The sequence below is a fragment of the Saccopteryx bilineata genome, chromosome 10 (assembly GCF_036850765.1).
Source record: "Saccopteryx bilineata isolate mSacBil1 chromosome 10, mSacBil1_pri_phased_curated, whole genome shotgun sequence".
Classification (NCBI taxonomy): domain Eukaryota; kingdom Metazoa; phylum Chordata; class Mammalia; order Chiroptera; family Emballonuridae; genus Saccopteryx; species Saccopteryx bilineata.
In genome coordinates, this window is record NC_089499.1 from 6247092 (window position 1) to 6263357 (window position 16266).

A 16266-nucleotide genomic window follows, 5' to 3' on the forward strand; every position below is an offset into this window, starting at 1 on the left:
AGAGCGTGGGCTCATCTGGTTTGAGCAAAAAAGCTCACCAGCCTGAGCCCAAGGTCGCTGGCTCAAGCAAGGGGTTATTCGGTCTGCTGAACAGAGAGCACAACGGGGGTGTGGATGAGGAGTGAGTCTGCTTAGATTCAAGGAAAAGGGGCATAATCCCACCTCTCAACGGGAAGAGTGGAATAGAAACTATGGCCATTTCTAATCTAGATGCCTAGGGTGTGGGTCAGAGAAGGGCAAGTTGGTAAGGACTGACCACAGCCTGTGTGTGCTTTGACTAATGATGTACAATGAAGTGTTGCTGTTCAAGTCTCCAAGCCCTGGCCTTAAGAGATTGGCACCTTCTACTTCCTGGTTTTTGGACTACCTAATTATGGAACCCAACTATTGTGCTATGAGGAAATCCAAGCAGCCCATGGAAAAATCTACATGGAAAGAAACCACGAACTCTGACCAACAATCCCAACTATGCTCCGTCAACAGGCAGCACTGCCTGACCAGGCGGTGGCATACTAGATAGAGTGTTGGCCTGGGACGCTGAGGACTCAGGTTCAAAACCCAAGGTTGCCGTTTAAGCACAGGCTCATCCAGCTTGAACACAGGGTCATCAGCTTGAGTGTGGGATCATAGATATGACCCCATGGTCACTGGCTTAAGCCCAAAAGTCACTGGCTTAAAGCCCCCCAGTCAAGGCACATATGAGAAAGTAATCAATAAACTAAGGTGCCGCAATGAAGAATTGATGCCTCTCATCTCTCTCCTTCCTGTCTGTCCCTTTCTCTCTCTAAAAAAAAAAGAAAGAAAACCAAAACAGGCAGCACCAACTTGCCAGCCATGAATGAGTCACCGTGGAAGTGTTCCCTGCAGTCCCAGATGAGCCACTCTACCTAGTGCCATGTGAAGCAGAGACAAGGTTCCCAGATGGGCTCTGAATCTCTAAATTCCTGGCCACAAAAACTAAGCAAAGCAAATCCGACGTCTGAAACCACTAAATTTTGGTGACTTAAACACACAAATACGTAGCCAGAACACGGTGTGCATGTATAAGTCTAACTGCAATAAAGCCTGACCAGGTGGTGGCGCAGTAGATAGAGCGTTGGACTGGGATGCAAAGGACCCAGGTTCGAGACCCCAAGGTTGCCAGCTTGAGCGTGGGCTCATCTGGTTTGAGCAAAGCTCACCAGCTTGGACCCAAGGTCGCTGGCTTGAGCAAGGGGTCACTCGGTCTGCTGAAGGCCCACAGTCAAGGCACACATGAAAGAGCAATCAATGAACAACTAAAGTGTCGCAGCAAAAAACTGATAATTGATGCTTCTCATTTCTCTTTGTCCCTATCTATGCCTCTCTCTGACTCTCTGTCTCTGTAACATAAATAAATAAATGCAATACAGATAAAAACAAAACAAAACAAAACAAAACAAAAACCACCATACATAAAGCATTGGTCTTAAAATATTTTTAGTTCATCTTCAAGCCACACCTCTAAGGAAAGAATGCTGTAGGTCAGGGGTCAGCGAACTATGGCCGGCCACCTGTTTTTGTATAGCCCATAACTAAAAATGGTTTTTATATTTTCAAGTGATTGAGAAAAAAAATAGAAACAAATTTGGGGTGCTGCACACACAATACAGTGTACAGATGATGTGTTGTGTAACTGTGCACCCAAAACCTATATAATTTTGTTACCCAGTGTCACCTTAATAAAGTCAATAAAAAGAAAAAAATCAAAACAAGAATGTTTCTTGACATGTGAAAATTATATGAAGTTTAAATTTCAGTTTCTATGTCCATAAGTAAAGTTCTATTAGAATATAGCTATACCCATTCAATTACAGATTGTCTATACTACATTGGCACAATGGCAGAGTTGACAAGTTGTAACAGAAATCAAATGGCCTGTAAAGCCTAATACACTATTTGGCCCTTTAAGAAAAAGTGTGCTGACCTCTGCTCTAGGAGATGTTCATAGTTTGAGAGGTACACCACACATATCCACAGGGCCACCATGCAAACCTACTGAGGACCATGGGAAATAACAAGGTCCCACAACCCCAGACAAAGGCTTAGTGCTTCTTCACACAGAAGCTTCCTGTTTCACCTGAATTCCCCCTTGTTTGGCCAAGATCCTCTTCCTATTACATGGGTCTCAGATCCCTTTGTTCTCTGGACTGCTTCCCCAAAAGGAGATGGAGCAAAGCTGAAATTTGGGTACTAATTTTGGTTCTAAGTGACCAAATACATTAGTAAATATAAAATACCAAATTAAGAGCAAAACTGTATTATTTATCTCTTATTTTTTTAAAAAAAAATAGGTTCAAAGCATTTAAAAGTTCTATTATTTCTTGGGTTTAATCCCATGGTTACTGAAAGCAGAACTCTTCCTATCCGCAGGCCTTTTTCCATGAAATCCCTAACTAGTTGATCAAGAGATCTTCCAGATTACAGATGTAAAGGCTTTTTAATGGTGACACCCTCAAAACAGGAGTGAGAATAAAGGTTTAAGATGCTATCTGGAAACGTATGGGGACCCTCTTGTGAACTTCAGTGGCTGTCCCCTCTTAAGGGACACTTAGTAGGTTCTAGAAGAACTGAGCTCAGAATCACTAGAGCATAGCACTGAAAAACTAAAATCTAAGATAAAAATGGAAGACAAGAATCCAGTCTCACCTTGACGATTTCTCCATTGGAGGCAATTAAATCTGTTGGAATGGTCACTCGAAATGAGCGCCCAACGACAGCTGTACCATCAGGAATGCCAACTACTGTGGGAATCGCCTCGGGGAGGTCTGAGAGCACCGAGTGCATGGACGCCTCAAGCTGGTTTTCCCAGTCCCTGATGGCCTCCGAAGGTTCACTTGGCCAGTGGGACCGAGTCACAGCCACACAGAGCAGAAGGAGAAGGGTCTTCCCCCAGAGGGGGAGCAGCAGTGAAAAACCCACAGACATCCTCATCCAGGTTGGGTCTGTTCAAGCCGATAATTTCACAATGAAAGGAAGGAAGTGCCGTGGTCCCAGAGCTGGGTCCTCAACCTCTGCACACCTGCTCCATCCCAGAGCACTCAGAGCCTGAAAAAGAAAAAGAGTCGTCTCAGACTTCGGCAACTCCCATGATTTCAAAGTTGTGCACAGGCAGTACTATCCCGTAAGTGTTCCTGCCAAGAATGTCTACCCTGAGATGGATCTAGTTTCATCCTGTTGGCCCAGTACAGAGCCACCAGCTGCATGTGGCTACTGAGCACTGGAAATGGGGTTGGCCCATTAAGTGTAAAGTACTCACTGAATTTTTTTAAACTTTGTATAAAAAAGGAATGTACCTGACCACGCAGTGGCGCAGTGGATACAGTGTTGGACTGGGATGCAGAATACCCGGGTTCAAAACCTCGAATTTGCCAGATTGAGCGTGGGCTCACCAGCTTGAGCATGGGGTTACTAGCTTGAGTGTGGGATCATAGACATGACCCATGGTCACTGGCTTGAGCCCAAAGGTCGTTGGCTTGAGCAAGAAGTCACTTGCTCTGCTGTAGGCCCCCGGTCAAGGCACATATAAGAAAAACAATCAATGAACAACTAAGGTGCCACAACAAAGACTTGATGCTTCTCATCTCCCTCCCTTCCTGTCTGTCTGTCCCTATCTGTCCCTCTCTCTGTCACAAAAAAAAGGAAAGTAAAATATCTCATTAATAGTTTTAAAATATTCATTACATATTGAAATAATATTTTGGACATTATTATATTAAGTAATAAATATTAATAAATGATATATAATAAAGAAACATTAAGTTAAATACATTATTAAAATTAATTATTCTTATTTTATTTTATGTGACACATGTGGATTGCATTATAGTTCTGTTGGGCAGTGATGCTCTAGACCTAACTCCACTTTACAGGAAATACAGGAGTCATGAAGACAAAATCAGATAAATCTAGAATGTGGGACCTTCTATAAGATAACTGGCTTGGTTTGTCCAAGTGCTAACATCTCTAAACACCAGGGCACTGTTCTAGATTTAAAGACAGCAACCAGCCTGACCTGTGGTGGCGCAGTGGATAAAGAGTCAACCTGGAGGCCCTGTCCGGTGGCTCAGTGGTAGAGCGTCGGCCTGGCGTGCAGGAGTCCCAGGTTCGACTCCCGGCCAGGGCACACAGAAGTGCCCATCTGCTTCTCCACCCCTCCCTCTCTCCTTCCTCTCTGTCTCTCTTTCCCTCCCACAGCTGAGGCTCCATTGGAGCAAAGATGGCCCGGGCACTGAGAATGGTTCTGTGGCCTCTGCCTCAGGCGCTAGAGTGGCTCTGGATGCAGCAGAACGGCGCCCCAGATGGGCAGAGCATCGCCCCCTGGTGGGCATGCCGGGTGGATCCCGGTCGGACGCATGCGGGAGTCTGTCTGACTGCCTCCTGTTTCCAGCTTCGGAAAAATGAAAAGAAAAAAAAAAAAAGAGTCAACCTAGAAATGCTGAGGTCGCCGGTTCAAAACCCTGGGCTTGCCTGGTCAAGGCACATATGGGAGTTGATGCTTCCTGCTCCTCCCCCCTTCTCTCTCTCTCTCTCTCTCCCCTCTCTATAATGAATAAATAAAATCTTTAAAAAAATAAAAGGAAAAAAAAAAGACAGCAACCAGAGGCAGTGTGTGCATCTACTAGATCCTGGATTTACTTCAAAAACAAAAAACAAACACTAGTTTAACCTCACCAGTGGTGGCGCAGTGGGTAGAGCATTGACCTGGGATGCTGAGGTCCCAAGTTTCAAACCCCGAGGTCACCAGCTTGAGTGTAGGGTTGCTGGCTTGAGCCCAAGGTTGCAAGTATGAGCAAGGAGTCACTGGCTTGGCTTGGGCCCCGCTGGTCCAGGCACATATGAGAAATCAATCAATGAACAACTAAGGTGCCACAACTACAAGTTGATGCTTCTCACCTCTCTCCCTTCCTGTCTATCTGTCCCTCTCTTTAAAAACAAAACAAAACCAGACCACAGAAATGGGCAGTGTACTCTAACATCAATGCAAAACCAAGCCAATTCCAGCAGGAATTTCTTGCCGTTGATTTTGCTATCCAGGTTCTTATTTTGTGTTTCAGTTAAATTCATGAGACAGAGCCAAACCCAAGAAAGGAAAACAATTCTGGAGGCTAGGAGTCCTATCATACAAAGCAAAGACCCCTAAAGCTACTGTATTTAAGGCAGTGCCTCATGGAGAGAGTAGCCAGCTGATTGTGGAACCAGAGGGAGAGCCAACAACCCGCTGTGCAAAGGAGCTGCTCACCAGCACAGGAACGAGGGGACATGTATGCAGAAAAACAAATACAATTCGGTTCCTCCCTCACTTTTCCATCACAAACAAAATAAATCCCAGATGGATCAAGCTACACAAAAGTAAAAAGCAAATTAAAAAATTTTTAGAATAGTCCTGACCTGTGGTGGTGCAGTGGATAAAGCGTCGACCTGGAATGCTGAGGTCGTTGGTTCAAAACCCTGGGCTTGCCTGGTCAAGGCACATATGGGAGTTGATTCTTCATGCTCCTCCCCATTATCTCTCTATCTCTCCTGCTCTCTCTCTCTAATAAAAATGAATAAATAAAATATAAAAAAGTAAATAAATAAAAATTAAAAAAAAAATTTTTTAAAATATAGTTGAATGTCAGAAAAAGGAAAGATTTCACTTAAAAAGACATCAAGAGCCTGACCTGTGGTGGCATAGTGGGTAAAGCGTCGACCTGGAACGCTGAGGTTGCCAGTTCGAAACCCTGGCCTTGCCTGGTCTAGGTGCATATGGGAGTTGATGCTTCCTGTTCCTCCCCCCTTCCCTCTCTCTCTCTCTCTAATAAAAATGAATAAACAGCCTGATCTGTGGTGGCGCAGTGGATGAAGCATTGACCTGGAATGCTGAGGTTGTCGGTTCAAAACCCTGGGCTTGCCCGGTCAAGGCACATATGGGAGTTGAAGCTTCCTGCTCTTCCCCCCTTCTCTCTCTCTCTCTCTCTCTCTCTCTCAATATCTCTCTCTCTCCTCTAAAATGAATAAATAAATAAAAATAATTTAAAAAAATGAATAAATAAATTTAAAAAAAGACATCAAGAAACATAAAACATTAAGAAAAAAAGACAACTGGACTTGGAAAATGGAGTTGATATATTTTCCCCTTGTTTCCCACTAAATACAGTGAACACTCCTAGACATTATGTGTAAAATAAACATAAGACTTTCAGAAAAGTCAAGAGAAAAGGCGACCACCTAGGCCCGCCAGGACTCAAGGGAAGACAATGCTGAATCCCCGGGGTCTTCTTTTCACCTCATCTATCCCAGAACCGGAGCCGAAGAAGCCGGCAATACAGAAACACCAACGGACAAGACAAAAAAGCCTCCAACAAAAGTCTGCTCTCTTTAGCCAAAGGAGCAGGAAGGGGGTGGCCGCCTAGCAAGACAGAAAACATTTAGACAATAACAACTCTATTCTAGCCGAACACAACAGAAAAAAAACTGGGGCCTCACTCCGACCCACCCCAACAAAGTCCAGGGGGGGAACCTAGACTTCTACCCTCCTGAGGCTGTAACAAGGTGCCCTAATATCCCTCCTGAGGTTGGGAGGGAGCTGGGACTTTCATCCCCACGGGCCAGTAACAATGCACAACTCTTGCCCTCCTCTGCCTCCTCCAGCCCCTCGGTGTCAATGGAAACCACCTGGGAACCTGGATTTCTATGCCCACCCAAGCAGCAAGAAGGAGCCCCTCCCACAAGGTGTCAGAGGAGAACTAGTAGAGGGTCAGACTTTTTACCGCTGCTCTGTAGTAGTGAGGACCAGAGAACTAAAATTTCTACGTCTTTCTGGCAGTAACAAGCACTTCACCCACATTTAGGCATCAACAAATGGGGAATCGACTTGTACCTCCACTTCCCAGTAATCAGGTAGCACTTTCCTTACCCTTCCCAGGACAAAGAAGTATCAAAAAAGGCCAGCTAAAACTGAATCTAGTTTCAGAACAAAATACAAAATTGTCCAATTTTCAATTAAAAAAATCACTCATCATACCAAGAACCAGAAAGATCTCAAACTGAATGAAAAAAGGGCAATCGCTAGATAACACCAAGATGACAAAGATAGGTAGAAACTAAAGGGATGGAAAAAGATATATCATGCAAATATTAATTAAAGGAAAGAGTGGCTATATTAATATCAGATAAAGTAGACTTCAGAGCAAAGAAAATTATCAGACAGAGAAGGACATCATATAATGAAAAAAGGGTCAACCTACCCAGAAGAATAGCAATCCTAATAGTATATGCACCAAACAACAAAGCTATAAAATATGTAAAGCTGCCTGACCAGGTCGTGGCACAGTGGATAGAGCAGGGGTCAGGAACCGATGGCTCGTGAGCCAGATGTGGCTCTTTTGATGGCTGCATCTGGCTCACAGACAAATGTTTAATAAAAAAAAATAAAAGCATTAAAAATATAAAACATTCTCATGTATTACAATCCATTCATTTCCTACAGCTCATGTTCATGGTTGAGGGTGGCTGGAGCCAATCACAGCTGTCCTCCAGGACAACACCAAATTTTTATGGGATAATGCGTAACGTACACAGGTCATTGTATGGCTCTCATGGAATTACATTTTAAAATATGTGGCGTTCATGGCTCTCTCAGCCAAAAAGGTTCCCAACCCCTGGGATAGAGCATCAGACTGGAATGCAGAGGACCCAGGTTCAAGACCTCAAGGTCGTCAGCTTGAGCCCAAGGTCGCTGGCTTGAGCAAGGGGTTCCTCGGTCTGCTGAAGGCCCACGGTCAAGGCACATATAAGAAAGCAATAAATTAGCAACTAAGGTGTCGCAACAAAAAACATCTCTCTCCTTTCCTCTCTGTCTCTGTAAAAAAAAAAAAAAGTAAAGCAAAAACTGATAAAGGTTGAAAGAAAAAATTTTAAAAACCACAATTCTAATTGAAAACTTCAATACCATTTTCTCAACAACTAGAAAGAAAATCAGCAAGGATACAAAATACCATCAATCAACAAGATCTACTAGACCTTCAGAGAGTATCCCATCTGACAATAGAACACACTTTCTTTCCTTTAATTTTTTTTTTAAGTGAGAGGAGGGGAGATATGCACCCTGACCGGGATCCACCCAGAAACCCCATCTGGGGCTGATGCTCTAACCAACTGTACTATCTGGCCAGGGCTGCATATTCTTTCTTCTTCTTCTTCCTCTTTTTTTTTTTTTAAAGAGACAGAGAGAGGGATAGATAGGGACAGACAGACAGGAATGGAGAGAGATGAGAAGAATCAATATCATCAGTTTTTTTGTTGCGACACCTTAGTTGCTCATTGATTGCTTTCTCATATGTGCCTTGACCGTGGGCCTTCAGCAGACCGAGTAACCCCTTGCTCGAGCCAGCAACCTTGGGTCCAAGCTGGTGAGCTTTTGCTCAAACCTGTTGAGCCCGCGCTCAAGGAGAGGGGGAGGGGTGGTGACCTCAGGGTCTCAAACCTGGGTCCTCTGCATCCTAGTCCGACACTCTATCCACTGTGCCACCGCCTGGTCAGGCCGCATATTCTTAATTTAATACATTACCTCTGGCTTCTCAACACAATAGCCAAAATCAATTTAGAAAAAGAATAGAGAGTAATCATTCTACTTCATATCAAGACTTAGGTACAGTAATCAAGACAGTTTTGGTGGAGGGACAAACACAATGGAACAAAATACAGAGAAAACCCAGAAATGAAGCTATATGAGCGCCCAAATGATTTTTCACAAAGGTGCAAAAAGCAGTTCAATGGGGGGGGGGGGGGGGCAAATAGCATTTTTCAACAAATGGTGCAACACAAATGTCCTTCAATGGAAGAATGGTTGAACAAACTGGGTACATCCATACCATAGAATGCTTACTACTGACGCACTCAGTAACTTGGATGAATCTCAAGGGAATTATGCTGAATGAAAAGTGCTAATCCCAAAATGGTGCAATCTATACTACATGATTTAATTTTTACATTTTTTTTATTTTTGTATCTTTGTATTATTCCGAAGCCAGAAACGGGGAGGCAGTCAGACTCCCGCATGCGCCCGACCAGGATCCACCCAGCACGCCCACCAGGGTGCAATGCTCTGCCCATCCAGGGCATCGCTCTGTTGCGATCAGAGCCACTCTAGCGCCTGAGGCAGAGGACACAGAGCCATCCTCAGTGCCCGGGCCAATTTTGCTCCAATGGAGCCTCGGCTGAGGGAGGGGAAGAGAGAGACAGAGAGGAAGGAGAGGGGGAGGGGTGGAGAAGCAGATGGGCGCTTCTCCTATGTGCCCTGGCCGGGAATCGAACCCGGGACTCCTGCACGCCAGGCCAACACTCTACCACTGAGCAAACCGGCCAGGGCCTAATTTTACATTTTTGAAGTGACAAAATTATAGAAATAGAAAACAGATTAGTAGTTGCCAGGTGTTAAAAAGGGAATAAGGTGAGGCTGTAACAGGGCAATGTGAGAAATCCTTGCAATGATGAAAATGTTCTGTATTTTGCCTATATCAATCTTAATATCCTGGTTGAGATATTGTACTATTGTTTATAAGATGTTACCATGGGGATAAACTGGGTAAAGGGTACAAAGGATCTTGCTGCATTTTTTTAACCTTTTTTTTTTTTTTTTTAGAGAGAGAGAGAGTCAGAGAGAGGGGTAGACAGGGACAGACAGGAACGGAGAGATGAGAAGCATCAATCATTAGTTTTTCGTTGCGTGTTGCAACACTTTAGTTGTTCATTGATTGCTTTCTCATATGTGCCTTGACCGCAGGCCTTCAGCAAACCGAGTAACCCCTTGCTCGAGCCAGTGACCTTGGGCTCAAGCTGGTGAGCTTTTGCTCAAACCAGATGAGCCCACCCTCAAGCTGGCGACCTCAGGGTCTCGAACCTGGGTCTTCCGCATCCCAGTCCAACGCTCTATCCACTGCACCACCGCCTGGTCTTTAACCTTATTTTTAACAATAAATTTTAGAGGGAGAAGAGGAAGGAAGAGAGAGAGACACAGGAACATTGACCTGTTCCTGTATGTGCTCTGAGGATTGAAGCAGCAACCTCTGTGCTTAGGAGTAATGCTCTAACCAACCAAGCTATCCAGCCAAGGGTCACTGTATTTTTTTTTTTTAAGATTTTATTTATTGCCTGATCAGGCGGTGATGAGCACATATGAGAAATCAATCAATGAACAACTAAGGAACCACAACAAAGAACTGATGTTTCTCATCTCTCTCCCTTCCTGTCTGTCTGTCCCCTATCTGTCCCTCTCTCTGACTCTCCCTGTCTTGCCTTGACTTGGCAAGCCTGGGGCCTCGAACTGGTGACTGCAGCATTCCAGGTTGACGTTTTTTATCCACTGCACCACTACAAGTCAGGCTTGCTGTAATATTTTTAACAACTGCATGTGAATCCACAATTATCTCAAACATATTTTCTAAATCTTAAAGAGATAAATTTGCCCTGGCCAGATAGGTCAGTTGGTTAGAGCATCATCCCAAAGCACAGAAGTTGCCGGTTCAATCCCTGATCAGGGCACATACAAGGGCAGATTAATGTTCCTCTCTCTCTCCCCCTCTTCCCCTCTCTCCCTCCTTCCTCTCTCTCTCTAAAATCAATAAACATTTTTTAAAAGGAGGCCCTGGCCGGTTTGCTCAGTGGATAGAGCATCAGCCTGGTGTGCGGAAGTTCCAAGTTCGATCCCGGATCAGGGCACATATGGGAAGTGACCATCTGCTTCTCTTCCCCTCGCTCTCCCCCTTTTCTCTCCTCCCCTCTGGCAGCCAGTGTCTCAACTGACTCAAGTGCCTGGGACTGACACTAAGGATAGTTTGGTTGGTCCAAGTGGCCTCAGGCACTGAGAATAGTCTGGCTGATTCTAGCACTGGCCTCGGGGGGGGGGGGGTCGCCAGGTGGATCCTGGTTAGGGCACATGCAGGAGTTTGTCTCACAATCTCCCCTTCTCTCATTTAAAAAAAAGAGAGACAAATTTGAATTTTTAATATTTCTACAATAAAGAACACCATAGAGAAAGTAAAAAGGACCAATCATAGCCAGGGAGAGAGCTTTTCCAATGCATAAAATGATTAAGGTTTTTCTTCTCTTTTCTGAGTTTCTTCCTTATATCTCCTAGTTTCTTAACTATCTGTGCTTTTTACCTCTCCTATAGCTTATTTTATCATTTAATTGAAACTTTTTTCTATGTCTTTTGTTACATGCTATACTAAATTGTAACTTTAGAGTTGTCTTGTTGTTGCATAATGCTTCTTTTAATGTTCTTTTCCTTTCTCGTACATTTAAACTCTCCTTTAGTAAATGGCTCAGCTCAACCAACACCCCACAAGACTGGTTGGAAGGGTAGTAAACTATGAAAGGGCAGGGACACATGTGTTGCACTCACTAATGTATGACAGTGCCAGACATGTCTAGTGAATGAATGGGGAGGAAAAAGGACTTTACTCTTTAGTTTACTTACTTTTCTACTTATTAGAGCTAGTTGGTCTTTTACTTTTTAATGATTCTCCATTTTAAAATTCTCAACTCATTTAAAAAAAAGCAACAGTATGAGACACACCCTGTCACCAAAACATAAGTTCAGGCTGCTATCTGCAGACACATGACGACACAGGGTATCTGTTTCATGACTAAGTGCTCTGCATTTAGCAAGCGGGCGATGTCCCAGGCACAACTCCAACTGCTATGTGTTGGCTTTCCATGCTCTGGGGAGAAAAGCTCTTTATTCAACTTGGCAAAAAGTAGCCTTGTGTCTTTCTGATGCTGGCTTTCTATAAGCAAGGGTCACATCCCCCATGCTAGGAACTTGGCAGGCTGCACCCACATACCCATATTAGGACATCCCTCTGGAAGGTGGTTGTTTTTTTGGGGGGGGTGGTTTGTGTGTGTGGCAGAGACAGAGAGAGACAGAGAGAGTCAGAGAGAGGGACAGATAGGGACAGACAGACAGGAAGGGAGATGAGAAACATCAATTCTTTGTTACGGCTCCTTAGTTGTTCATTGATTGATTTCTCATATGTGCCTTGACCGGGGGGTCACAGCAGACTGAGTGACCCCTTGCTTGAGTCAGAGACCTTGGGTTCAAGCTGGTGAGCCTTCCTCAAACTAGATGAGCCCGCACTCAAGCTGGCGACCTCAGGGTCTTGAACCTGGGTCCTCCACATCCCAGTCTGATGCTCTATCCACTGCACCACCGCCTGGTCAGGCTGGAAGAGTTTTATACATACTCATGTACTTGATCATTCAGAGGAGGCACTGAAGAGATCCTCCTCATTTTTCAGGGACCATGGCCCAAAAGAACAAATACTCGACCACGATCACACAGAACCTGTGGGCAGAACATGATGGGAGCAGGTGCTCAGACACCAGAGAAAGACTATGGCCAGAGTCAACCAGTCTTTCTGGAACAACCACTCATTTTAACACTGTACACAAACACATTGTATCCTCTGCAACACCAGGAAGTGCTCAGGGCAACCCAAGAATATGTCTCAGCTGAACGCACCACTGCCTGGCTGTTAGAGGCTGCCGAGGGTCTCCTACTGAGAGATGGGTAGTGGGAGTGAGTGATTCATTTCTCTGTGCCAGAACCCAATGTTATGCCAGCCTCTAAGTCCGAGCTCAGCACTGCCCTAGACTCCAGTGAAATCCAGCTCTGTGAAGAGGGACCTGGCCAGAGCCTTGGTGGAGTGCCTGGCTCTCTGAACACATGCTCAATAGCCAGGGCACACAGAGTGAAAAACGGGCATAGCTGCCAGGAAGCTATTCCATCCCTTAGTCCCAGACAGGCCACCCTACGGGACATCAAAACCTTAAAAATGTGAGAGCCTGCAAAGCCTGGACACATCACAGCGCTTTGGTCACTGCTGTCCTAGAGCAGACACTCAGGGTGTCCCTCTCCCTCTTCTCCTGGTAAAAACCTCCACTGCTACCCCAGAGCCACCAGCACCAGGGATAAGCTCCCACACCCTAGTGACCCACCCCACTCCTCCCTGGGCCAGGCGCACAGCCAGCACCTGACAGGACCACTGAGGCAGCACTTCTCAGAAAGCGGGCCTGTGGTCAGGGAAGAGCTCAGTACCTCCACCAGGCTCCTGCGACACTTTCTGATAAAAGAACAGTCTGAGGGCCTGGTCGGATAGCTCGGCTGGTTAGAGCAGTGATCCCCAACCCCTGGGCCGCGGACCAGTACCAGTCCGTGGGCCATTTGGTACTGGTCTGCAGAGAAAGAATAAATAACTTACATTATTTCCGTTTTATTTATATTTAAGTCTGAACGATGTTTTATTTTTTTTAAATGACCAGATTCCCTCTGTTACATCCGTCTAAGACTCACTCTTGACACTTGTCTCGGTCACGTGATACATTTATCCGTCCCACCCTAAAGGCCGGTCCATGAAAATATTTTCTGACATTAAACCGGTCCGTGGCCCAAAAAAGGTTGGGGACCACTGGGTTAGAGCACCAAAGCAGAGGCTGCCAGTTTGAACCCGGACAGGGCACATATAGGAACAGATCAATGTTCCTGTCTCTCTCTCTCTCTCCCTTAATCTCTTGTTAAAATCAACAAATAAAAAATTTTTTAAAAAAAGAACAGTCTAGGTTCTGGGAGACGCCCAGGGTACCCCAATGCTAAAGCTCACCCCGAGAGGAACTAGAGCTAGTTAGGGGGTAGGGGAGCATCCCCCTACACCTGCCCATGGCCATGGCCATGGCCATCCTTCCTTTCTCCAACACTGGGGACTCTCCAGTGATGGGCAGAAGAAAAGGATCAGTGTCCAGCAGTGCCTAAAAGGCGGTGTCCTTTGTAAACCAAAATAGGTAAAATCTGTCCTGGAGGCAGGTGTATTTAAAGTTTACTAGATCAGTCGTCAAGAAAACCACCAGAGAATCAAAAGCATTATACATATACAGTGATAGGACTAACAAACAGGACTACAGGCATCGAAGCAGACCAGGTTCAGCAGGACAGAGTCCTGTCACCGATACTAATCCCTATCTACACGGTCTGAAGCACGTGCCTTGCATGAGGAGGGACAGGATAACAGCCATGAGGCTCAGGCCTTGTGACCCTACTCTATCCAGACAGCCTTCTTGGGTCCCTGGGAACTAGAAGGGACCTCGGGAATCCTCACCCCAGGAGAGCAGCAGTGGTGTGGGTCAGGCTGCCTCCCAGCACGCAGCAGGCTCAGCCAGGGAGTGCTTTCCACTCACAAATGTGAGGAACAAATGCATACGTGGTGCTAGCTCAATTCTGAGAAAATTTATTGTTTCCTCATAAGCAGAAAAGCCACAGAGAATGAAACCTTAAGATATCTTAACTGAAACTCTGAAAGTACAACTCCCACGAGTTTTCACTTTCTGACAAGGAAAAGTGGGACTCACCCACTACTAGCCACACAAAATGAGCAGAGGCAGCTCACCCACCACTCCCAGTGTTATCAAGTACCCAACCCACAATCCCGCGGGTTTTCGTAGAGGCACGTAGTCCAAATAAGTTTTTGAAAAGTTTTATTAAAGGAGGAAATTTATTAAATATGCTGGCTGCATATATCTTACAAGGGGCAGCAGTCTGAAATCATGTGTCTTATTAATATTCTAGGGGTTGGTTATATATCCTTAATTATACATAGGCAGGGAAAAAGCATGACATCACAACCTTTGTCTTTACCTACATAGATTTCCGGAAAAGGATGAAGGGAGAGGGGATGGGCCACAATTCATTAGCAAGTTAATAACACCTGTTTATAGAATTCATAAAAAATGCTTCTACACAATAAAACTTACAAGGCAACACAATGGTAAAAATGTCACTTTACATACCACAAGACATTCCTATATTTCTAGTGTTCATTTGCTATTCCTTTGCCCAGAGATACACATTAACTACATGCTTTCAGGAGGGGGAGAGGTAGTTTCCATGGGGACAAATGCCTGTAAATGGTCCATTAGTATAAGAAAAGGTTTCTTTTAATTTTCTCTCTCCCTACACCAGGCTAGCTATTCACTCCCTTACTAATAGGTGAGGGGAAAGGTCAGAGAATCCACATCTCCTTTCCCTTTGCATTTACAACACAATGCCATCAGCCATCTTGGTTTTATGCTAATCACACAAGTACAGAGATCATTTAAAAAAATCTCTCTGCACACCTAGCCCAAACTAATAAAATGTTCTTTAAGCTTCCTAAAATATTAATATTAATTCTGTAACTTTTGATAACTTACAACACCAGGAACCCCTATTCTTCAATAGCTGTTATCTACAAATAGTACTGAAATTGTCAAACTGCTACCATTCGCCATGGTAATTAGAACACTTAAGAAAAATGGGATTTCCTTTTTAAAACCAAACTAAAAAGATAAAATTCCATGTCCCTATTTTAAACTAGCTGTACCCGGCCACACATTGCTGTGGCTCAGTCTGGTTAAATGGAAAAGAAAGAAAAGAGAAAGCGCACATTTCTAATGTGTTTAATTTCACAATGCTTGTGGGTATACAATATTTTTTGTTGTTCCACTGTCTGTGCAGATATAGAGATTGTCTGGTTTGCCGAGTCTAGAACACGCAACATATAATTGTCCACATGAGAAGTAATCCGTGTGTAGATTTTTTTTTTTTGTAGAATAGTAAAAGCTTTATTGAGTACAGAGCGCATCCTGCCGGATGATGTTCCCTGGTCCCGGGGACACAGAGGCCAGGGAAGTCGCCCCTGTGTAGATCTAAAGCGCACAATTCTAAAGATTGGCCCTGAGCTTTGTTGATGGTGATTGCAAACGCCAATCGAATTAAAAATTGCAATCTCTTAAATTGAAATAGCATATCTGTTGGAATAATAGGAATGCTAGGAATGAGGACATCTTGACCTTTGAAAGGTCCTGTCAAGATTGTTGCTTCTGGCCTGACCTGTGGTGGCGCAGTGGATAAAGCGACCTGGAAACGCTGAGGTCGCCGGTTCGAAACCCTGGGCTTGCCTGGTCAAGGCACATATGGGAGTTGATGCTTCCAGCTCCTCCCCCCTTCTCTCTCCGTCTCTCTCTCTACCTCTCTCCTCTCTAAAAATGGATTAAAAAAAAAAAAGATTGTTGCTTCTATGACATTGCTCATTAATATTTTACAGCGCACAGACCCAAACAGTTCATGTTTTACCATGAAATCCATCAGCGATTTCAGCTTCTGTCTGAAAACACGTACTATGATGTCATGCCTATCCACCAGTGATTGGCCAGGAAGTAAGAGCTGTTGTATAT

At 44.6% G+C, this 16266-nt stretch overlaps 1 protein-coding gene across 11 annotated transcripts in view; it reads right to left on the reverse strand.

Annotated features, from left to right (window-relative positions):
• The window catches only part of DAG1 (dystroglycan 1), a 79128-nt gene that overhangs the window by 15638 nt on the left and 47224 nt on the right, over positions 1–16266 (reverse strand). For 10 of the 11 annotated variants that reach the window (XM_066245613.1, XM_066245606.1, XM_066245611.1 and 7 more), the window contains one exon: positions 2668–3066. In XM_066245613.1, coding sequence (XP_066101710.1) covers positions 2668–2952 — 285 coding nt within the window. In that variant the 5' untranslated portion in view covers positions 2953–3066. Of the gene's footprint in view, positions 1–2667; positions 3067–5409; positions 5544–16266 lie in introns of those variants that run through there. The other variant, XM_066245612.1, reaches the window with a different exon arrangement.